The sequence below is a fragment of the Durio zibethinus genome, chromosome 11, assembly GCF_047325235.1.
Source record: "Durio zibethinus cultivar Kanyao isolate XHJ-2024 chromosome 11, ASM4732523v1, whole genome shotgun sequence".
Lineage (NCBI taxonomy): Eukaryota > Viridiplantae > Streptophyta > Magnoliopsida > Malvales > Malvaceae > Durio > Durio zibethinus.
Window position 1 is genome coordinate 27,001,129 of NC_143172.1, and position 21,554 is coordinate 27,022,682.

The window sequence follows — 21,554 nt, forward strand, 5'->3', positions numbered from 1 at the left end:
TTATTATATATTAAAAACTAAAAAAAAAAAGTCAAATCAGTTCAACATTGAACTGATTTTGAACACTTTTTATTAGTTAATGTTTTTTTGGGGATATTAATATTTTCCCCTATTAATCTTTTATTAATGGTCAAACCACTAACTCCAAAGCGTGCTTTTGTTAAACATGCATATTTAATACAAAGCTAATGTTTTCAACAACAAAGCTTTCGTTTGATTGAATCGATTGAATCAACAACTGACAATCCCAATGATTCAACCTCAAGCCAAATTTTATAAACATTGTTTGCTTATTGCAATTAGCATGCTCATAAATATAATTTAATATTTGACTAATGGTAATTTCATTGAAGCTACGTTAAAGTTGCGGGAACGGGAAGGACTCAACATTTTTACACTTATAATTTCGAACTCCATTTGACTAATTCATCACGTTTTTTATTTGATTTCGGGCTCAAAAAAAATAAAACTATGTCTGTCAAATTGTGGGTGCTGGAAAAAATTAAGTGAAGGACTCGTTCGGCAGAGAAGTGCACTCGGAAATCGTATCTTCGACGAAAATTGGGTCTTACGTATGATTGGTTTGACTTGGACAGGACAGGATTGGTCCATGGCTGCTACGCGGAGATTACCGCAACAATTATATTGTATATATATGGGGTTAATATAATTGGGCCAACAGTGATCAACAAAATCAAGCAGAGGCCTCCATTATAGATGGACTAATATATTGGGCCATCAGTCTCATCAGTTTCAGAGTGAGGCCTCTTTTCCACATCAAAGGTTTCCTTCCCTGGCTGGTAACCGTGGTTCCGGTAACAACAAATCAACTTTTTTTTTAGTTCAAAGAGGGCCTGAAATGGGTTTCGAATCCCAAAGTTGTTAGATGCTACTATTAATGATACCTGCATGAACTAATTGAGATAAAGATGGGTTCAAATCAACAATCTTTCAACATTCAAAAATTTACCATCACAATTACTTGCAATTAATTAATGGCGATGCTCATTGAAGTGGTTGGATCAAAGAAAATTATACTGCATATGGAAGGAACTCAACAATATTTAGCACACCTTGATGAGGGATGACATTAGAACGTACTTTTTGATCCACTGGTCAGGTTCTCTTCTGTTAAGAGCGTTGCCAGAAAAGACAGTGCAGCGCAACAACCTTCTCCTTCGTCATCTTGTGACGGTAGCTAGGTTGCGAGAGATCATTGCTCGCATTGCATGTAACAGGTTCCCATAAGTTGTTCCATGTCCATGTAAAATGGCTAGGATGATCAAGAAACAAGCTGTCATAACACCGGTTGAAGCAATATTCCTTGACTGTTTGATCAATGTTCATTAAATTTTAGCCTCGGCTTCAATAATATTCATTAACTTGGCATCATGAATGCAACCGTCTACCCCGTACACAGAGTTCTTATATAACACACCACATATCACGGCTGGCTTGCTGCTATGGACCTGAGATGGCGGTCCTGACAGAGCATGGTTGTAAGGCGACATAGCCTGAGGTGGAGATGGAAGCACTTTTACAAAGGTAACAGCCTTGCAGAAGGTACAGCGGATGGACTTTCAGCCCAGTGTCCGAATCTGCAGTGTTGGTGCGTGGCACCTTGAACACTTAACAATCGTTAACATAATTGTTAATTCAAGGATTGTTGTACTCTTTTCCACTATGAAGTATCATCAAGAAATCAAGAGAAAAGAACAGAGTGTTTGAATTTCATTGAAATTAAATAATAGAAGGGTTTTTTCTTTTTAATTTATTCTGGATATATATAATGAAGTTAGACTAATATGTCATATTATCATTTTTTTATGTCAGATTTATTAAACCAAATAGGAAAACTAATATGATGATATGATATAATATTATTGGATGGGCTTCCGACCACGACATGATAGAAAGAATTTATATAATAATTTCTTGGGACGTACACAGAAAAAGCAAATTAAGGTGTTGCCTGCGGGAAGAACAAAAAAACAATCATTAATTAAGTGTTAATTAAGACTAAAAATGAATTTGGACATAGATTTTGTTTATAGAGTTTTATAATTCATGATTTAGGTTTTACTCTCAGGAATCTTTAAGTCCCTGAAGTCGATGGTTTGAAATCATTCCCAAATTATTAAAAGTCAACAGATAGTTTCTATTAATTAGGCAACAATTATATTCATCACAACTCATTAATGGCTTTTACCGAAATGGTCGGCTGCATTTGGTATCAAAGCTTCATGCAGAAACCAAAAATGAATGGCAAAGCGAGGAACCCTCCAAATCTCATGGTTATAGACTTTTCCTTGACCAATTGTCTTATAAATTGGAGCCCCTTCAGTTCTCAAAAATCAGTCAGAAACTCAAACAACAGTAAAAAATGACAGGAAGAAGAATCGGAAATGTTAAAGTTGGTGCAGCAATCTGCTCAATTCTCCTCTTTGCTCCAGTAGTTCTCTCGCAGAATTCACTACAGATACCAGCAGATAAATCCCAAGTGAATGCTTGGTTTAACGCCAATATCAAGCCTGCCTCAGCTAGGGCTGGCACCCTAGATCCTGCTCTTGCTCGGGCTGAGGCTGAACCTAAAATCATAAAGGTAAGCAAAGGTGGCGGTGGAGATTTCGATACCATAACCAAAGCCATTGCGAGCATTCCATCAGGGAACACGAAACGTGTGATTATATCGATTGGACCTGGATCTTATAGCGAGAAAATCAAAATTGAGCGAACTAAACCATTCATTACATTGTACGGGGATCCCAAAAACATGCCAAATTTGGCATTTGATGGTACGGCAAAGCAGTATGGAACAGTAGACAGCGCCACTCTTATTGTTGAGTCTGATTACTTTGTTGCTGCTAATCTCGTTATAACGGTAAGCATTAGACATCTGTCAATGAATATATGTTTTTCTTTTTTTCTTTTTTTGGTTCTTTCTTTCTACTATTAATTTTGCTGAATATATATTTCTTGGCATATAGAACACTGCTCCGAAGCCAGACGGAAAAAGGGTGGGAGCACAAGCGGTTTCCTTAAGAATCTCTGGCGACAAGGCGGCTTTCTATAACTGCAAGCTTGTTGGTTTCCAGGATACTTTGTGTGATGACAGGGGCAACCATTTCTTTAAGGATTGCTATATTCGAGGCACTGTTGATTTCATTTTTCGAAGCGGAAAATCTTTGTATCTGGTATTCTTTCTTACTTCGAAGAACTCATGCAAATTTTGCATGACAAATGACATCAAACCATATTTGATTGGAAATGTATGAATGAAATTTCCATGCAGGGCACGGAATTATTCGTGGACGGGGATAATGGACTTACGGTAATTACAGCACAAGCCAGGGAAAGTTCATCGGAGAACACTGGTTATTCCTTCGTGCATTGCAGCATTACTGGGACAGCGAGCGGCACATATCTGGGCAGGGCCTGGAAGACCAGTCCTAGAGTTGTGTATGCCTATACTGACATGAGCAGCGTCGTCAATCCTGCTGGATGGTCTGATAATTTACAACCTGAGCGTGCCAAGTAAGCTTTCTTTTTTCTCGATCGATTGTATACAATTCTTTTGCTGGATGAAAATTCTACCAAGTTTCAAATACCCTCCAAATTTAATCTTGTGCTTTTTTTTTTGGTACACTAATTAGATAAGCTGACAAGGATTTCATTGGGTTAATTTCCAGAACTGTTTTCTATGGAGAATTCAAGTGCACAGGAAAAGGGGCAGATCCCAGTGGACGGGTGGCATTCGCCAAGCAGCTAAGTGAGGCGGAAGCCCAACCTTTCCTGGTTCTTGGCTACATTGATGGCACCAAATGGCTGCTTCCTGCTCCAAAGATCTAAACCAATTGTTAATATATATATATATATATATATATAGATAGATAGATAGATAGATAGATAGATAGGCTGCTACTGTACTAGGAAAGTACAGGTATATATAGTTCGCCTGTGAATCAAGAAGCATGTACTTGGTGCATGCAGAGCCTCGTCTCGTTGCTCTCCTTTTTTCCCTTTCGGTTTCTTAGTTAAAACTATTCTCTCAGGCGGCTGCAGACTGCATTTTTTTGCATTTCATTTTCTTTCTATTGCTTGGAAACACCATATGGTGTAGGTAAAGAAGGATAATGTACATATACCAGTGCTATTGCACAATTTGCTGTACAAAGAAGCGAATGCAGTAAGCTATAGAAAATTTTGTTCTACTTACGAAATTTTGCCAAGTTTAAGAATCTTTAATTCATGATCTTTAAAATTGAGGGGTAATTTAAGCTTTTGTAGACCACCAATCATGAATGCAATTGTGTAACCTTTCACCATTATATATGTTTTTTTTTTATTATTATTATTTGAGATTGCTAGATATTGAATTTTGATTATTAAAATTAAAATTTTAATATTTTAGGTAATGATTAATTTTAATTAATTTCTCTATTTCTTCTATGATTAATATTAATTTGACCTGTTTATTTTTTAACATGCCCATTAAACTTTTATCTGGTTCTCTAAAAGATATATATTTTTAACTTTGCATTATTTCAAAATGTTATTTATTTTCATATCTAAACATGCTTTTATTCTTATTTTAAAAAGATAAAAAAATAATAATAAAACAAAGCAGTCAAAAGTAGAGCCTAAAAATGGATTTGTAAATATTTGTTCTATTAGACTGATCTGTACAGTTCAATTATCTACAATCTTTTGAATGTTGTACTTAATTAAATCCTTAAAGTCTTACTTTTATTTAATTAAATCCTTAATTTTAAGTACCAAAAAATGGATTCTGAAAGAAAAATACATAATTTTGGTTTCAAACTGGGAAATGGGATTGTGAGAATACTAAAAATTAAACCCGCCAGAAAATTTTCCGATAGCAAAAGTTCCCAAAATTGGAGAAAACTTATTTATAAAGGTTTCTCGCATTTTTTTTTTCTTCTTTTTAAGTCAAGAAAGATGCAATAGTGACAATAACAAATTTGTTTTAATTAAGCTTTATACAATTAATTATCTCATTATTAACAGAACTTTGGAATTATATATATGAAAACAGATCAAATTATATTGTTATAAATTTAATAATTATACATATTTTATAATTTTATGTGAGATTAACTTTTTACTAAATCGGTCATTGAATTTAACAATATAATCATACATGTCATAGATGCAAATTAATCCAAAATATATAAGGATGGAGAATAGTTTTAACTTTAACATATACTTGATTACTGTATATATATATATATATATATATGTGTGTGTGTGTGTGTGTCTGTATGTGCGCGTGAGTGTGTGTGTATGGCAATTTGGCAATTTGCTCATTGCTTTTCCTGTCTCAAATTATTTTGGGCAGACTATATGGACTCTATACATAAAAACAATAAGCAAATTGCCATATATATAGTCTTTACAGTTGGCCTTAATTAGTAGACTATTTTGTTTTTTGCAAAATTTCAATCAGAACAGCCTGTGCTTTCCTGACACTCTCCCTCTTTCTCCATTTTTTTATGATGCATTCCTGCCTAACCAACTACTACTTTTCTCAACCATGCATCTAACAGTCTTTAGACCAAGCTATCTGATGGTCCATAGTTTCATTTGTTTAACACGAGGTTTAATTAGGTAGCCAACTTTATGCTACTTGCAAATTTATTTACAAAGAAATCAATAACCATTAGCTGGCACCAAGCTCCAGCCCACTGTTTCTCTGGATTCAAAGTAGCTAGTAAAAATAATTATCGTAGTAAAACACAGGATATTCAGTCAAAGTCTCAAGATTTTGCATGTTCGATTTTTTATATATGATCAAGATATTCTTATGCAATTTTATGAACACACTTCGAATAAGAAATTCTGATTAAACAGTATCTGAAACTACTAATTATACATGTAAAAGTTTGTGAATTTTCAAGAGAAAATGCTTTTTTTAAATCAAAATTTTATGCAAAGTTCGTCAAGTTGTAACTATTGGTATATTTCTTGGTAAAAATATTATTTTCACATGCAATCAATGCAATTGTAAGGATTTTCTAAAGTCTACGTTCATCTTGACCTGAAGTCAATGACAATAATATATACGGAACTCCATTAATTATTATCTCATCAAAGAAAAAGAATAAAGCCACTACTATATTTGGAATATTATATATGTATATCAATGAATGCTAGAGTTTCATCCCTCTATAAAAAGGCGTGTGTGTGCATCCAGCGATAGAGCAACAAAAGAAGAAAAAAAACAAGAAGGGCTATGATGGCAAGCTCATGGGCTGGCATGTTTATTTTGGTAGTTGTGGTAATAGTAGGTGTTTTTGAGGTTCCTATGGCAAGGGCTGTGAGTCCTAGCGAGTGCAAAGAGGAGCAGAGGCTCCTTGTGCTTGAATGCAAGCCAGTCATACTCGGCCGCAGCCCATCAGCCAACTGCTGCCAACGTATTAGGGTCACCCACTGGGAGTGCGTGTGCCCTTCTGTTACTCCAAAGTTGGCAGCCTTAATCGGAGTGGAACGCACCATTAAGCAAATTGAAGGCTGTGGACGGAGCGTTCCTCACCACTTCAAGTGTGGAAGTAAGTCCTTAGCAATAATTATAAATTGATCATTGAATCAAATGTTGGGCGCTAACAATGATAAACCCATTTCTAATGATCTTTGAATTATTAAATTTTCTTCTATAATTTGTTTATATATTTGATTTTTGCAGGTATTACTACTCCATGAGAAAGGAATCACTAGGATGATATATAACTATTTCTTGAACATTTTATCTCTTGTAACTCTTCATTTGTGCTGATATGCATGTGTGAAAGAAAGAGATGTTCTACAGTATGGTATCATTGTCTACTTATTTGAGAATAATAATAATAATAAAGTTGAGTTGAGCTTTTTCTTTCTCAATTTCTAGCTAATTTCTTCATCTCCGATCTATACAAAATGGCATGAGAAAAATATTTTTTTGTTGGGCGTTCTTTCTTTCCTTCTTTCGTCCTCTCCACCACTCACATGGAAGGAAGATACCGAGTAAAAGCCAGGACGACCTTGATGAGTTGATTCTTGAATGAGCAATCAGCCATCCCATCCATTTTACCCAAAAAAGGCACACAAATTGAAAAAGAAAAAAGAAAGTCAGCTTTTTATGGTCAAATCCTTTAGGCCCAGCCGCAAGTTTTGACGGTCTACATTGGGTCATATTAAAAAAAAAAAAAAAAAAGTAGAATTGTAACGAATAAAAAATTATTTGTAGTTCGTTCATTTATTTTTAAAAGTGATCGAGTTTGGTTTATATTTGATGAAAATTTTATTTTTTTATTCGAATTTATTTCATTTAAATGGTTAAATATATTTTATTCAATTAAATTAAATAAATTCATTCGTTAATATTAAATAAATATTTTTATAAATATATAAAAATATTATATTCATAAATAATAAATAAATCATAACTAAATAAATTTAAATAAATAAATCTTAAACAAATATAAATAAACTTTAAAATAAAATTAAGATAAAAAATAAAAACATAATTTTATTAATTTTATTATAAATAAATAACAAATGAATAATAAATAAATAAATTTTAAATAAATTTTAAACAAATTTACTTATAAATATAAACGAATTAAATAAATTCTATTCATATTTAATTCGTTTAATAAATAAATATAAATATATTATTTAAAATTATTTATTAAATTTAATAAATAAATATAAATAAACAAAAATTAAATTTATTCACAAATAATTAATCAAACACTCTGTTTATTTATACCCTTAAAAAAAAAAACTTTATGGGGATCCATCCTTTTAAATTATGAACTCCAAACATTTAATTTAATATCATTTGAATTCTCCAATTCTAAAATTTAAAAAATATATAGAGAATTAAAAGACCTTGCTGAAACTAAAGCTAAATTAATTGATCCTGCGATATGTCACCGAAGCATAAGTTTTATATTTTTAAGTGTTTGATAATGGACTTATTAAATTTGATATATATTAACTTGTTACACTTCAAAAAGGATCATTACAATGAATGAATCAATCAATGTAACTTATAAACATACTATGTGTATGATTAGGCAATTATAAGTAAATAAAAAATTATTTTATTTAATAAATTTTAATTGTTAAGTATAATTTATTATATTTGGCTAACAAAGTATAATTTTTATAAAACGAGGAGAAATCATATAAGATAACTAACAATTTTGCATATTTTTCCAAATAAAAGAAAAAAAAAAGTAAAATTTGGGCCTTAAGCCCCAAATCATGTACTCGAAATAAATTCTGGGCCTGATCTAGATCTTGAATTGGGCTGGGCTTGAAAACCCAAAACTACCCCCAACGATTCGAAATAACTACAAATTTCACCTTCTGCTGCCAATCCCATTCACATCCACAGATCTGCTCCTACCTCCCCGAGTCACAGGCCGAGAGAATGGAGCAACATGAAAAGCAATAGCACGAGGTGTACGGAGGGGAGATTCCTGACGAGGAAGGAGAGATGGAAGCTGACGTGGGCATGTCTGGTGGAGCTGAAGATTACCAAGGCAACGACCGTGAGCTTGAGCATGATCCCGATTCCAACTCCCAGGTTGCCCCATTTTCTTCGTTTTTTTAATTATTTTTTTATTTTAGCTTTTGTCTGATGAAAAACATGTTTTTTTTTTTTTTTTGAAAAATTTAGGACTTGGAGGACATGAAAAAGAGACTTAAGGAGATCAAGGAAGAGGCTGGGGCTTTACGTGAAATGCAAGCTCAAGTCGAGAAGGAGATGGGAGCTGTCCAAGGTTCTTCTTTTTTTTTTTTTTCTCTTTTTATTTATTTTATTTTTGGGTTTGTATCTGATCTGAGTTTTTGGCTATATTTTTTTAACAAATTTGACTTAAATTCGAATTTACTTGTGTCTTACATTGAGAAAGAAAATATCTTGTCAAATTTGAGTAGGAAATTAAACTTCTTTATTATTGATTTGAATATTTATTTTTGAGTTATGGAGTATTGTATGTGTAAATTGACTTGGAGGACATGAAAAAGAGACTTAAGGAGATCAAGGAAGAGGCTGGGGCTTTACGTGAAATGCAAGCTCAAGTCGAGAAGGAGATGGGAGCTGTCCAAGGTTCTTCTTTTTTTTTTTTTCTCTTTTTATTTATTTTATTTTTGGGTTTGTATCTGATCTGAGTTTTTGGCTATATTTTTTTAACAAATTTGACTTAAATTCGAATTTACTTGTGTCTTACATTGAGAAAGAAAATATCTTGTCAAATTTGAGTAGGAAATTAAACTTCTTTATTATTGATTTGAATATTTATTTTTGAGTTATGGGGTATTGTATGAGTAAATTGTTACGTTCTACTAAACTTATTTTGTTTTTTTTTTTTTTTTAATTTTGTTTCCTTGATGTATAGGAAGATTCCTCAAGTGTTTCTGCAACCGAAGCTAAAAAGGAAGAAGTGGATTCCCGCTCCATTTATGTTGGTAATGTGAGGTTTATCAACCCTTTCCTATACCTCTTTTTTTCTGAACCTTATTTGTTTCTTTATTTGGCTTAATTGTCGCATTTATGTTATCTGCTGTTGGATTAATATATTGATGATAAAAAATTCACTTACAAGTAAAGCTGAAATTATGATTCTGCTTTTAGTTTGCCGATAAGGATGTAGGACGAGTTTCAGCATTTGATTGCTTCAATGTGGCTTGAAAATGTCTTGTAGCGTGCAAGTGCATCAAAATTCACTTACAAGTAGAGCTGAAACTATGATTCTGCTTTTAGTTTGGCCGATAAGGATGTAGGAAGAGTTTCAGCATTTGATTGCTTCAATTTGGCTTGAAAATGTCTTGTTACGTGCATGTGCATGGAAAATCAAATCTTAGCTTGTACAGATGTCATGTGATTCTAAACAGTTTGACACATAATAACTCATTCAGAAGAAATATCAATGTAGTTTGTTGTATGCTGTTTTACGATGTTCAGCTTCTTTAGGTAACTTCTAGACTGTTTAGCTGTACAATTAATAAATGATCTCAATTTGGTGTAGTGTAACTAAATGACTTCTTAAGTGTTTGTGAACAAATGATCTAGATGTGGGCTAACTCTTTTTTTCTTTATATATCTTTGTAACAACAGGTAGACTACGCATGTACACCTGAGGAAGTTCAGCAGCATTTTCAATCCTGTGGAACAGTGAACAGAGTGACAATTTTGACCGACAAGTTTGGTCAACCTAAAGGATTTGCCTACGTTGAATTTGTTGAAATTGATGCTGTTCAAAATGCTCTACTGTTAAATGAATCAGAATTGCATGGTCGTCCGTTGAAGGTTTATAACTTCTTATGTATGTGGATTATTACTTCATGAATATAAACTACATGATAATAAAAGTGTGTTTAGTTTATTCACGGGTGTCTGCAAAACGAACTAATATTCCTGGAATGAAACAGTATCGAGGAAGGGAACCCAACCCTTATTTCCGCACCCAAAGTTCTTTCATGCCTGGTCCTGCTTTCTATCCTCCATATGGCTATGGGTAAGCATGGAAATATGTTTGCTTTATTTGGTTGCTGGATACAAAGAAAAGGATAACTTGATATGTTTTGGTTTCTCTATATGTTCAGTTGTTTATTTGTTTCTTCCGAATTAGATGTATGAAAGTGGAAAAGATCCAACTGTGCTCAGAAATTATATGTATAATGATCTCTGCTATAAGCATTTGTTATGCCTATAACATTTAATCTTTTCGCAATCATGCCTCCAGACCCTGGTCCTGTGAAGTAATTTGATTTGTTTTACGCTCATTCTTGAAAGAATTGAATGTGATATTTTCTGTGTACTAACCTTCTTATAGAATGTATTAACTCGGTTGACCTCATTTTCAGGAGGGTTCCAAGGTTCAGCCGGCCCATTAGATACAGGCCATATTAAGACAGATCTCACATTTTCAGAAGCTGCAACTTTGAGAAGACCATTGATTATAGTTTATAATGGTCATATTGTTGTTCTGTATAACATAGAGGGAGAAAGTTGAACTGCAATTTGCTTGCCAAAGGGCCGGCCGGATTTGTTCTCCAATTGTGAGCTTGCAGGAGTGTTATGGATCCATTAATCTGAGCTTACCTGTACTTTGCTTAGAAGGGGATAAATGAGGCAGAGATGCAATTGTTGTAGTGAAGTATTATATAAGAATTCCTGGTCGTAGATTGATACTTCAATTTTCTCAGTGTAAATGAGTTTAAAATGTTGGGGATTCATGTTTGATAAAGTGAAGACTTTCTCTTAAATCATAATGCATTGAAGGTTAGCTTTCCAGATGTTTTTTGGGGACAATTTCACTTGTAAATTTTTTTACTACAATTTTGCAATTAATCAATTACATAAAGAATGTAATTGATTAATTGTAAAATTGTAGTAAAAAAAGTAAAAAATTTGAGTTCGGGCTTGATTCAAAATTCGTTGCTCGAAATTTGACTCAAATTTGATCGAATTTTATATTTTAAGTTCAAACTTAATTCAATATAAAAATCAAATTATTCGAATTCATTCGATTAAATTCGTTTAATAAAAAATTAAAAATAAATTTGATTCTCATACTCACTTGATTATATATTTGAATTTAAGTTCAAGCACAATTTGATGTATATAAAAATAAAATAATAAATTTTTAATTAAAATAATAAAAATATATTAAAATTTAAAAGCTCAAGTAAATTCGTTAATAATTTGAATTAGGTATTAAAATGTTCGAATTCGATTTATTCAATAAATTAAGTTATTTGTATTCGATTTGACAATGATCAAATCAAATTTTAATTTTATTTGAATCGAATCTAATTAATTTACAATAAATGTTAATTATCATTTTCAACCCTATTCACTATCATCCAAAACTAACCAATAGCTTATAGGGATGATAATGTTTTGGTTTAGATCGAATTTAATTTAATTTATTTTTTTAATATTATATAATATTATGAAAAATTTAAAGTTTGAACCGAACTGAACTAAATTTTATTGGTTCAATTTGATTTACTGATTTATAATTTATAATTTTTTTAATTTTTATATATTATTTTAATATAAAATTTTAATATATTTAAGTAGATCTTAATATAAAATTTTTATTTTTATTTTATAAAAATATAAAATATATATAATTAAGAGAAATATATAATTTAGTTTGATTTAATTTTTTTTAACTTTTCATCTCTCATTTTAAAATTTAATTCAAATTTAATATATATATATATATATTTAATATTTAAATTTAATCCAAACCGAATAAAAAAAAAATCGAAACTAAACATCCCGAGTTAAATCGATTTTCGGATTTCAGGATTTTTATTCTTACATCTAGCGGCTGATTTCTCAAAATATAGTGGGCCTGGACTTGATGGTCCTCGCCAAGGCTTGCCCAGATCCAGTTGCAACCCAAAAAAATAAATAACGAAATTAGGGTTCCTGCCACAAGTAAGACCCGCCTTGGCGACACCAAATTTCTGTAACCACTCTGCTCAAGCATTTCTCTTTTTTGAGAGCGGAATTGTTCCACTTGCAAATTCTGAAAGGACCCATTATCTTTTTTTGTCCCTTAGCTTCCTTCCTCTTCCATAATCTCCAATGCCTTTTTAACCCATCTTCTGAGCCAATTCTATTGACTCTTTGGAATTTTGAGGATTTTGTGTTTTTCTTATATCTAGGGTTTGGGGGTTTTGGAGCTATTAAAGATTCATTGGATTTAACCGTTAATTGCAACCAAAAATCACCCGTTTTATCCATTTTTTTTATGTTGAGTTAAAGGTTCAATGGCTTCCACAAAAGAGAGTGACAATGCTTCCAATTCTCCTTCCTCGTAAGATTCTCTTTCTTGCTTTCATTTCCCCTTTTCTTGATTAAAATTCTGAAAGGAATATATAAAATTCCCAGCTTTTTTTTTTTAAATTTAAATTTCAGGCCAAAAAATGTTTACAAGGATTCAGATGATGGGCGACAAAGATTCTTACTCGAATTAGAATTCGTGCAGTGCCTCGCCAACCCTACTTACATCCATTGTAATTGCTCAATTCCTCGTGACTTTTAGGGTTTTACTGCTACTTTGTCAAATGAATTTCAAAGGGGAATCGAACTCTCGCAAATTGGATAAATTTTGCTATTCATTGTGTCAAAATTTGCTTATCTTATTCATTCCTTGTCTTGTTCTTCACGAATTCGTTCTTTTTGACTTGCTTGGTATTGATTTGTTGAATTTGCAAAAGGGTTTTTTCCCTGTGCACATTTTCTTCATTAAAACTTGCTCGTTAAATTTCTGGTGCAGATTTGGCTCAAAATCGCTATTTTGAAGATGAGGCCTTTATTGGATACTTGAAATATCTTCAGTACTGGCAGCGACCAGAGTACATAAAATTTATCATGTCAGTAACTTGAAAGCTAGCCATCTAATACTTTGGTCTTGAATTCCTTAAAACTAACATCTGTTATCCTTTATAGCTCTCTTCTTTGGGGTTTGTTATGTGATACATGATCTGAAGTAGAAAGATGATTGCAGGTATCCTCATTGCCTATATTTCCTTGAACTTCTTCAAAATGCAAATTTCCGCAATGCAATGGCACATCCTGCCAACAAGGTTTGGTGCTAATGTTTCTTGCTGATCCTGTTGTCCTGATTAATGTTATCGCTCATTTGAATTCTTGGTTCTTTAAATCTCCTTTGTAACAAAGATCTTGGGGATCCCCTAGCTGTGACCATGACCTCATGCAACATATTTGGTATTGGCCTGATGGTGATAGTTATAATCAGAAAGCTGATGTGGTTTCTTTTAAAGGTTCTATAGTTAGTTGTTTTTAGATGCTTTGCCAATTGCCAGTTTCCCTGTAGCATCAGACCGAGTAGTATTTGTTAAGAGGATATTTTCAGGCATAACACAAAAATAGCACTGGATTGTCTGGATATTGGCAAGGAAAATATCTTCATGGTCACTAAATGAAATATGTATTCTTATTTGATATCAATATAATTTTTTTTTTACTTTTGGGATATCTTTTTCATTTGTTGTTACCTGAAACTTATAGGAATTGGCACATAGACAACAATTCTTCTTCTGGAAGAACTATCGAAACAATCGGTTGAAGTTCATTTTGCCTAAACCTCCTCCTGAACCAGTTGCTGCACCTGCACTCCCACCCCCTGCAGCTGTTCCACCTCAGCCACCTATGCCAGCTACCACTGTTGCTCTGACAACTGCTCCTCCTGCTCCTGCTTCAGCACTTTCTCCAATGCCATACGGTCTCTCCTCAGGATCTGCTCTTGCAAAAAATGATATGAGGAATAGTGGAATTGATCGAAGAAAAAGGAAGCTTGTAAGTTTTCTACCCAACAAAAATTGCAACTTACAAGTTAGGTGTTTATATTTATAGTGTTATCCTTTCCTGAAGGATCTTAAAGTCCATGATTCTGATAAATATCACTTTGATCATGACAGGAAAGAAATTAACTTGACCAACCATCTACATTGAAAGTAGTAGGGATGTGTATTTCATGAGGTAACATCTTTTGTAATGAAACTCAATACCCACCAATCTCATGTTCTTAAATGTTGCTTTTTAATAGCATTGCAGCCATGAAGTCAAAGTCCTACTGTGCTGATTTATATCTAAATTATGTTGTAGTGGACTTAGTAGCATTCACATCTTCTTGATCTATGTTCTGAGCCTTCTGTATTGATCAAGCAGTTTGTATGGACTTTACACCAAGGACTTATTCATTTTGCATACAAAAATCACATGTCACTTGATCATTTCTGATCCACTCTCTGAATGATAAAATGATTTTGATCACTGATAATGACAAGGTAGTTGCTGAATGCCATACGTTTAAATTTAGGGGCGAACATGAGGACTTCAATTCGTGGTGGACCTCTTTTCTTGCTTCTTTTTTTCGCTTCTGTCATGGGGCGGTTGTCTAAAAGGACATTTGATTTCTTCTTACATAGGTTGTGTATCACCTGTCATTAGAGCAACGAGAAATGTGCTGGCCAGAGCAGAGGAAGTTCAACCATGGTAACCTAACCGAGGGCACTTCCTTGTAATAGGATGAACCTGATTCACGTTTAAAATTTCATATTTCACTACATAATTACTATCCCTTATTACAATGCAAATTTCATATAATTAAATAATATATGATTTGAATTTTGGGGATCATATTTCTCGAGTTTTATTATTAATTTTGTGTTCAAAGCTCGCATTGTTAAGAAGAGGATTAGGTCACTGCTTACATAAGCAGACTAAAGCAAGACCTACCTGGCATATGATCTCATTTTGATATCATCAACACATCTAGTGGTGTAATGGAAGTCATGGATTTTACTGTTATAATATTTAATTTCATTTATAATAATTATGGTTATAGTATTTAATTTTATTTATAATTACTTTTATTATTATTATTATTTTTAATCTAATCAAAATTAAATTGATCCTCTGTCCAAATCATCCTTGTCAAATGACTAATTACATTATTATTGCAAATTTTTCGAGGATAAGAACGCAATGTCTGACGTTGCAATTAGCAGCCTCGCCGGCTTATGCATATGCTATTATATACCAAAATAATATTAATTAATTAACGAAAAGAGTATGTTTTAAATCAATTTTCCACCTTTTCCGGAAATAAAAAATCAAAGTCCACGTCATGAGCGTGGACGCGGCGAGACGCGGCGCCTTAACCAGTCAATCACTCCACTTTGGGTTTAACCTCAACAAATTCAATTCAAACTGTCTAACTAAAAGACTACTTTTTTTTTTTTTATTGGCGTGTCGTGACTACAGTCGCTCAATGTCAGCGCTGAGGATGCGAAAGCAAGGATGGATATTGGTACACTGGTATATGCTTTAGATTATTCTAACTGGACAGCTCAGATTTTCTTTAAATTAAGAAAAACAAAAGAGGGGGTCCCACGAATTATCCATTCCCCTCCAACATGGACGCCACATCATTGATCATATCATGATTCATGCAGAGGGAATTCACGTGGAAATTATCTGCCTCCGATTTTTTGCACTTTTTTCAACCACGGTGGCTTGCTTTCTTCAATTGACTGGTTTTTTTTTCTGTTATAATTTCAATCGACCTTTATTCTCAATCTCTATCTATTTAATTTATATTAAAAAATTATGCATTAAATATTTTCAAACTTTTTTTGGACTGTAAAATTTTCAAACCTTAACCAACATTGGTAAATAAAGATGTCAATGTCCTAATTGAAAAATAAAATGACCAAAGTTTGATGTTGGAGAGTGGTAAGAGTTCTCACTGCGTTGTAGCCATCATTGTCTCAATAACTACTTGAGAGTGAAACGTGCAAAATGACACTTTTATTAATGAATTTTTTAAAATATTTTAAAGTAATATACAAAGTAATATTTCATAGGATACATTGAAAATTATCAAATAAAACAGTTAATTATTGCATTTAATACGATATAAATTTTATTATCGAATGCTCTGAAAATATTCTTTAAAATTATTATTTTAATATAATATATTTTTTAATAGATTATAATTCATGAAATTAAATATCAATTATTGTGTTTAATACAAAAATATTACTTTAAATATTTTAGCATTTGTTTATTATTAATTAGAAATATTTTTCTCAATTTTTTTTAAGATTTAGAGATTATTTACTTCTTTTCTAAATCAAAATATCCCTATTTTTTTAGGCATAATTTGAACCCTTGGAGTCGAGGACCCATTGTGTTTCTCGTGTTGTAAGGTAACTTCAGCATCAAGCCATCAACCTAATAAGAGAGCACCATCGATGGCTCTTATCCATTCCATGGACACTATTGTAAATTCGAGACAATAAAGAACCAAGTGGGAATTTAGGTTATATTTTGATGGACGGTTAGATTGATTATGATAAAATTAAAAATAATTATAAAATTTATTGTAACTGTAATTAAAAAAAATTTTAATAAAAAAATTTATATTAATTTGATCTTATTGTAGTTGAATTTGGATTCAACAGGAGGTGCGATGAATTTAATCGTACTGCACCGACAGTATGGTGAAATCCAAATGGAGCCTTAGCCTTTTTTTTTTTTCCTAGGAGCTTTAACAAAAAAACCATTAAGGTTGCTAGATTTTGGAGCAACTCTTTCTTATGGCAACTCTGATTACCCTTAGCTCAATTCACGCAACATTACAGTTGTCTTGTTTCCATTTGCTTTTTTCTGTTATACCTTCCTTACATATACCCTTTCTCTCCCTTTAAAAGATACTCTTTTCTTCCACTTCCTTTGATCATAAACCAATCAACTTGTTCTCTTTACAGTTCCCTGTTTTAAGTCTCAAAGCTGCTGTTTTTCTTGATCTTTTGATCATTCCCGTTTCTGGGTATTTCTTGTTTTTTGAGGTTTTAATTGTTAGCCATGAATGCTCTTGCTGCAACTAACCGCAATTTCCGGCTGGCCTCTCGTTTACTTGGGTTAGACTCTAAGCTTGAGAAGAGTCTTCTGATCCCTTTTAGAGAGATCAAGGTATTGCAAGAAAGTTCTCTTCTTTTTTTTTTTTTTGGGGGGGGGGGGGGGGGCGGTGTAGTTTCATAGAAAAGCTTTTCATATGTCTTGATCTTGAATTGTTATGTTTTGATTGGTGTCTCTTTCTTATCAGGTGGAGTGCACTATTCCCAAGGACGATGGAACCTTGGCGTCGTACGTTGGATTTAGAGTACAACATGATAATGCTCGTGGTCCCATGAAAGGAGGAATCAGATATCATCCTGAGGTGATCACTTTTCTTCCTTTGTTTTTTTTCTGTTAGGAGTTTTGTCTTTTGTTGTTTTTGTTTTATGATTTTGATTGTTTCTTTAGTCTTCATTGATCGTCATTGGCTTTACTTTAGAGGGTAGTAGGATATAGGCATACTTTCCTGTAGAAAGAAAAGATAAACACTTTCTTTAATGATCTTTCAATTTGGTTGATTGGGAAATCGTAGTTTGTTAAATCAACTTCACAGCTTTTTTTAATGTCCTGTAGAATTAGAGTAATCTAATCTTTGTTTTCCTGTTAGAGATTTTATGATAGATTCTACTGAACCCAGAAAAAGGGTAACCTTTTCAGTCCACTAGACTCTAATTTGAATGCCATGATGATAATAATAATGGAAATGCTAAATCTTGGCCTCTTAGGAATTACAGGAAACTATCAATTAAGCAATTCATTTTACCAAATAGTCCCTGCTCTTCCAGATCCCTACTTTTGATGAAATTTATTGAAGAATTTTGGATCTTGGGCAGCTGGATTTAAGCAAAAGCCCACTTTTTTACTCTGTTTCATGTTTTGAGTCTAATGTGCCCTTTATATTTGTTCCCCTGCTCTAAATTTCAACGTGCAGTTTCAGTGGGGCATATCTGTGCTGATCTTACAGCATAGAAGTGTAGAAAAATCCTTGGACTTGACAATCAATGTTTGTTAATTTTGGTTAAAGGTTGACCCTGATGAAGTAAATGCCTTGGCTCAACTAATGACCTGGAAGACTGCTGTAGCAGACATTCCTTATGGGGGTGCAAAGGGTGGCATTGGATGCAATCCTGGGGATTTAAGTAAGAGTGAATTGGAACGCCTAACTCGCGTCTTCACTCAAAAGATCCATGATCTTATTGGCATACATACAGATGTTCCTGCCCCAGACATGGGAACCAATGCACAGGTTATACGGTCCTCACTGAGTTATTTTTTGTTTTTCGTGAACTTTCTTTTGGTTTCTGGAGTACAAAATTGTTTCAATTTCATTTAGTTTACTTTCTTAAATATCTGCAGACCATGGCATGGATTTTGGATGAATACTCTAAGTTTCATGGACATTCGCCAGCTGTTGTTACAGGAAAGCCAATAGTAAGGGCTAGACTGACATTTTAAAGCTTGTAATGTTTGAGAAAAGTATCAATAACTGGACCAAATAACAAAATGTAAATATACTTGTATTGGGAATTTTAGGATCTTGGTGGATCGCTAGGCAGGGAGGCTGCAACTGGACGTGGTGTTGTATATGCAACTGAAGCTTTACTTGCTGAATATGGGAAGTCAATTGAGGGTTTGACCTTTGTGATTCAGGTATAGACAGCATGAATTCATACACGGTCAAAATGATTATTTCCTTCAAAACTTCCTATTCTAATGTTTATATTATTAATTCTTTTCCTAGGGTTTTGGTAATGTGGGGTCTTGGGCATCAAGGCTCATACATGAAAGGGGTGGTAAGATTATTGCAGTGAGTGACATCACTGGTGCTGTAAAGAATCCAAATGGAATTGATATACCTGAGCTGCTAAAGCATAAAGAAGCTACTGGCAGTTTGAAAAGCTTCAGTGGTGGAGATTCCATGGATCCAAATGAACTGCTTGTACATGAATGTGATGTTCTTGTCCCATGTGCTTTAGGTGGAGTCCTGAACAGGTTAGGTCCATTGCCAAACATCTTGATCCTCATGTTTCCGTGTAAACTGTTGGATGTTCTGCTGTATGTTACCATAACTAGCTTTTCTATTATATGTTTATTTCATCAAAACTGTTGTCGTAAAAAGTTTTCCCTATTCTATTAAAAAATTTATTGGCGTCGTAATGGCTCAATAATATGCATTTGGCTTCTTAATCACAGTAGGTTAGAGGTTGAAACACTAAGCAACACCAGCTTTAGAACTTGTGTGCTTATATAGATTAATAATACAGGCTGGAATCAAACATGCGCAAAGTTGTATTTGTACTAATTTTTCGTGTCACCCAAAGCTAAGGATTTAATTAGTTCTTAAGTGTCACATGACCAATTTCTTTCATCTCATCAGGACAACTCATATGTTCTATATTGGATACAGTGTAAGGATATGTTGCCCTTGCTGTTAAAATTTCAGCTTTATTTAGAGCTGACCTAACATTGTTTTATCCCTCCACTGAGAAGGTTCCATTATTAAAGTGGTATATTTGATCAGTTGAACGAACTTGTGGCTCGTTTGCAATCTGTTTGGGAATTAGCTTTTCTTTTGCTGTATCTTACTTAGGGTCATCTTATATTTCCATCAATCGCTTCAAATATGGATTGTCTCACATATTGTTTTCATCATTTTCTCCTTTAAAGGGAAAATGCTGCTGATGTGAAGGCCAAGTTCATAATAGAGGCAGCAAACCATCCCACCGATCCAGAAGCAGATGAGGTAAATAATTTTGCCCCTTGTTTTCTGCTCCTAAAGTTGGAAGCAAAACTCTGACATGAGATTTTAATATTGCAGATTTTATCAAAGAAAGGAGTAATAATACTACCTGACATCTATGCAAATGCAGGAGGAGTGACTGTCAGCTACTTTGAGTGGGTTCAGGTAATAGATTTTAGCTTGAAAAATGGGAAAAACATTCTGTTCTTCTCTGTTTGGATGCATCTTATGTTTTTAACTTAAAGAATTGCAACAACTTATTGATGCTTTGGTGCAAGGAAACTAAACACCACAACATTGTTTCAGAAAATTTTATTTCTGCACTGCTTTCTTCATCTGTAATGGTTAATTCAACAGGCACATAACGCAGTCAAAAATTGAGATATTCAATCATTTTAAATTTGAACCACCGGCATCAAGATAACTAGTTAAGTAATGGTCCTAGTGGAAGATATTTTAGCATGTACTAAATTTTCATCTGATTTTGCAGAACATTCAAGGTTTCATGTGGGATGAAGAGAAAGTGAACGAGGAGCTGAAGAGGTACATGACTCAAGCTTATTATAACATCAAGAACATGTGCCAGTCACACAATTGCAATCTCCGGATGGGTGCCTTTACACTTGGGGTAAACCGTGTGGCTCGTGCAACTACCTTGAGAGGATGGGAAGCATAAATGGCTCCCCTCCCCCTTTTTGTTTCTCTTTCTTTCCCCATTTTGGTTTCTAGTATCCATTGAAAAGCTTAAGCAATAGCTTTGCATTCTTAGCTCCCCCTAAAGTTTTGAACTTGTTCTCCCATTTACTATCCTTCATGAAATTCTACACAAACTTCAAATAATGTTTATTGGGGGTATTTCTTAAATTTCATTTTTTACCAACTTTGTATTGGAACAATGCTTCCAGTGTGTTCAATATTCTTTCAGCTTTGAGATTGAATTCATTGCAACTTCTTTATGATTTTTGTCATTGCATTGCAAGTTTTGAAGATCTAATTTTCACACCGATCTATGGGAATTGAGAAAAGGAAATTTCCAAGGGCTAGAGATCGAACGCAAATTACGAGAATTTACTTATTATTATTTTTTCTTTTGGCACAAAGGAGTAAATCCTCTAATAAGATATTAGTATATATTTCTGACAAAAGAACGTTCTTATAAATCTATAGAATCAGCCTCGGTGAGCAGATTGAATACTGGACAAGTTATATGGTCCCAACATTCATGCTTGATTTTGGTCGTACGATCTCGCCTTTGGCTAACTCTTTAAACTATAAACTATACAAAAGGAAAAATAGACGAAATAATTAAAAAAAAAAGGATAAAAAATTTGCCCATAATTCTTGACGGGAAGTTGT

The 21,554-nt window shown here is 33.2% G+C and overlaps 5 protein-coding genes across 12 annotated transcripts; all 5 read left to right on the forward strand.

The window, feature by feature from the left end:
• Positions 1-2,374: 2,374 nt before the first annotated feature.
• Positions 2,375-4,208, forward strand: LOC111291154 (putative pectinesterase 63). Its single transcript, XM_022882775.2, has 4 exons — positions 2,375-2,881; positions 2,988-3,194; positions 3,293-3,534; positions 3,690-4,208. The coding sequence occupies exons 1-4, from the start codon at positions 2,384-2,386 to the stop codon at positions 3,847-3,849; spliced, it is 1,107 nt and encodes a 368-aa protein (XP_022738510.2). The 5' UTR covers positions 2,375-2,383; the 3' UTR covers positions 3,850-4,208.
• Positions 4,209-6,167: 1,959 nt separating this feature from the next.
• On the forward strand, positions 6,168-6,897 carry LOC111290680 (uncharacterized). The gene is made up of 2 exons (XM_022882096.2): positions 6,168-6,569; positions 6,704-6,897. The coding sequence occupies exons 1-2, from the start codon at positions 6,254-6,256 to the stop codon at positions 6,718-6,720; spliced, it is 333 nt and encodes a 110-aa protein (XP_022737831.1). The 5' UTR covers positions 6,168-6,253; the 3' UTR covers positions 6,721-6,897.
• Positions 6,898-8,389: 1,492 nt separating this feature from the next.
• LOC111291127 (polyadenylate-binding protein 1-like) lies at positions 8,390-11,305 on the forward strand. 5 transcript variants are annotated; one of them, XM_089768577.1, is made up of 7 exons: positions 8,397-8,593; positions 8,687-8,789; positions 8,999-9,118; positions 9,408-9,477; positions 10,127-10,334; positions 10,441-10,526; positions 10,876-11,305. In XM_089768577.1, the coding sequence occupies exons 4-7, from the start codon at positions 9,472-9,474 to the stop codon at positions 10,903-10,905; spliced, it is 330 nt and encodes a 109-aa protein (XP_089624703.1). In that variant the 5' UTR covers positions 8,397-8,593; positions 8,687-8,789; positions 8,999-9,118; positions 9,408-9,471; the 3' UTR covers positions 10,906-11,305. The 5 variants fall into 5 exon arrangements, 3 of the variants coding, with proteins under 3 accessions (XP_089624703.1, XP_089624702.1, XP_089624704.1); XR_016346613.1 differs by having other exon boundaries at positions 8,390-8,593; positions 8,687-9,118; positions 9,408-9,487; XR_016346612.1 differs by having other exon boundaries at positions 8,394-8,593; positions 8,687-9,118; positions 9,408-9,482.
• A 1,152-nt stretch (positions 11,306-12,457) lies between these two features.
• Positions 12,458-15,193, forward strand: MED31 (SOH1 family protein). 4 transcript variants are annotated; one of them, XR_002690316.2, is made up of 8 exons: positions 12,458-12,845; positions 12,947-13,044; positions 13,308-13,404; positions 13,539-13,617; positions 14,063-14,350; positions 14,473-14,533; positions 14,846-14,900; positions 14,983-15,193. XR_002690316.2 is itself a non-coding variant. In XM_022882407.2 (7 exons), exons 1-6 carry the CDS (start codon positions 12,799-12,801, stop codon positions 14,482-14,484), a joined length of 621 nt encoding a protein of 206 aa, XP_022738142.2. In that variant the 5' UTR covers positions 12,458-12,798; the 3' UTR covers positions 14,485-14,533; positions 14,874-15,193. The 4 variants fall into 4 exon arrangements, 2 of the variants coding, with proteins under 2 accessions (XP_022738142.2, XP_022738141.2); XR_002690315.2 differs by having other exon boundaries at positions 14,874-14,900; XM_022882407.2 differs by having other exon boundaries at positions 14,874-15,193.
• A 1,834-nt stretch (positions 15,194-17,027) lies between these two features.
• LOC111290328 (glutamate dehydrogenase A-like) lies at positions 17,028-21,154 on the forward strand. Its single transcript, XM_022881620.2, has 9 exons — positions 17,028-17,533; positions 17,667-17,780; positions 18,483-18,704; positions 18,815-18,889; positions 18,992-19,108; positions 19,200-19,450; positions 20,126-20,201; positions 20,277-20,363; positions 20,689-21,154. The coding sequence occupies exons 1-9, from the start codon at positions 17,426-17,428 to the stop codon at positions 20,872-20,874; spliced, it is 1,236 nt and encodes a 411-aa protein (XP_022737355.2). The 5' UTR covers positions 17,028-17,425; the 3' UTR covers positions 20,875-21,154.
• The last annotated feature ends 400 nt before the right edge of the window (positions 21,155-21,554 follow it).

What these genes read in the sequence shown, in the direction of transcription:
- MED31 (XM_022882407.2), top strand. Translation starts at nt 12,799, where the DNA reads ATGGCTTCCACAAAAGAGAGTGACAATGCTTCCAATTCTCCTTCCTC. An exon ending in CAACCCTACTTACATCCATT is followed by an intron (nt 13,045 to 13,307) that starts GTAATTGCTCAA and finishes TTTCTGGTGCAG; the next exon opens with ATTTGGCTCAAAATCGCTAT. An exon ending in GAGTACATAAAATTTATCAT is followed by an intron (nt 13,405 to 13,538) that starts GTCAGTAACTTG and finishes AGATGATTGCAG; the next exon opens with GTATCCTCATTGCCTATATT.
- LOC111290680 (XM_022882096.2), top strand. Translation starts at nt 6,254, where the DNA reads ATGATGGCAAGCTCATGGGCTGGCATGTTTATTTTGGTAGTTGTGGTA.
- LOC111291127 (XM_089768576.1), top strand. An exon ending in GAAGGTTTATAACTTCTTAT is followed by an intron (nt 10,335 to 10,440) that starts GTATGTGGATTA and finishes GGAATGAAACAG; the next exon opens with TATCGAGGAAGGGAACCCAA. An exon ending in TATCCTCCATATGGCTATGG is followed by an intron (nt 10,527 to 10,875) that starts GTAAGCATGGAA and finishes CCTCATTTTCAG; the next exon opens with GAGGGTTCCAAGGTTCAGCC.
- LOC111291154 (XM_022882775.2), top strand. Translation starts at nt 2,384, where the DNA reads ATGACAGGAAGAAGAATCGGAAATGTTAAAGTTGGTGCAGCAATCTGC. An exon ending in CTGCTAATCTCGTTATAACG is followed by an intron (nt 2,882 to 2,987) that starts GTAAGCATTAGA and finishes CTTGGCATATAG; the next exon opens with AACACTGCTCCGAAGCCAGA. An exon ending in GCGGAAAATCTTTGTATCTG is followed by an intron (nt 3,195 to 3,292) that starts GTATTCTTTCTT and finishes ATTTCCATGCAG; the next exon opens with GGCACGGAATTATTCGTGGA.
- LOC111290328 (XM_022881620.2), top strand. Translation starts at nt 17,426, where the DNA reads ATGAATGCTCTTGCTGCAACTAACCGCAATTTCCGGCTGGCCTCTCGT. An exon ending in GAATCAGATATCATCCTGAG is followed by an intron (nt 17,781 to 18,482) that starts GTGATCACTTTT and finishes TTTTGGTTAAAG; the next exon opens with GTTGACCCTGATGAAGTAAA. An exon ending in TTAGGTGGAGTCCTGAACAG is followed by an intron (nt 19,451 to 20,125) that starts GTTAGGTCCATT and finishes TCTCCTTTAAAG; the next exon opens with GGAAAATGCTGCTGATGTGA.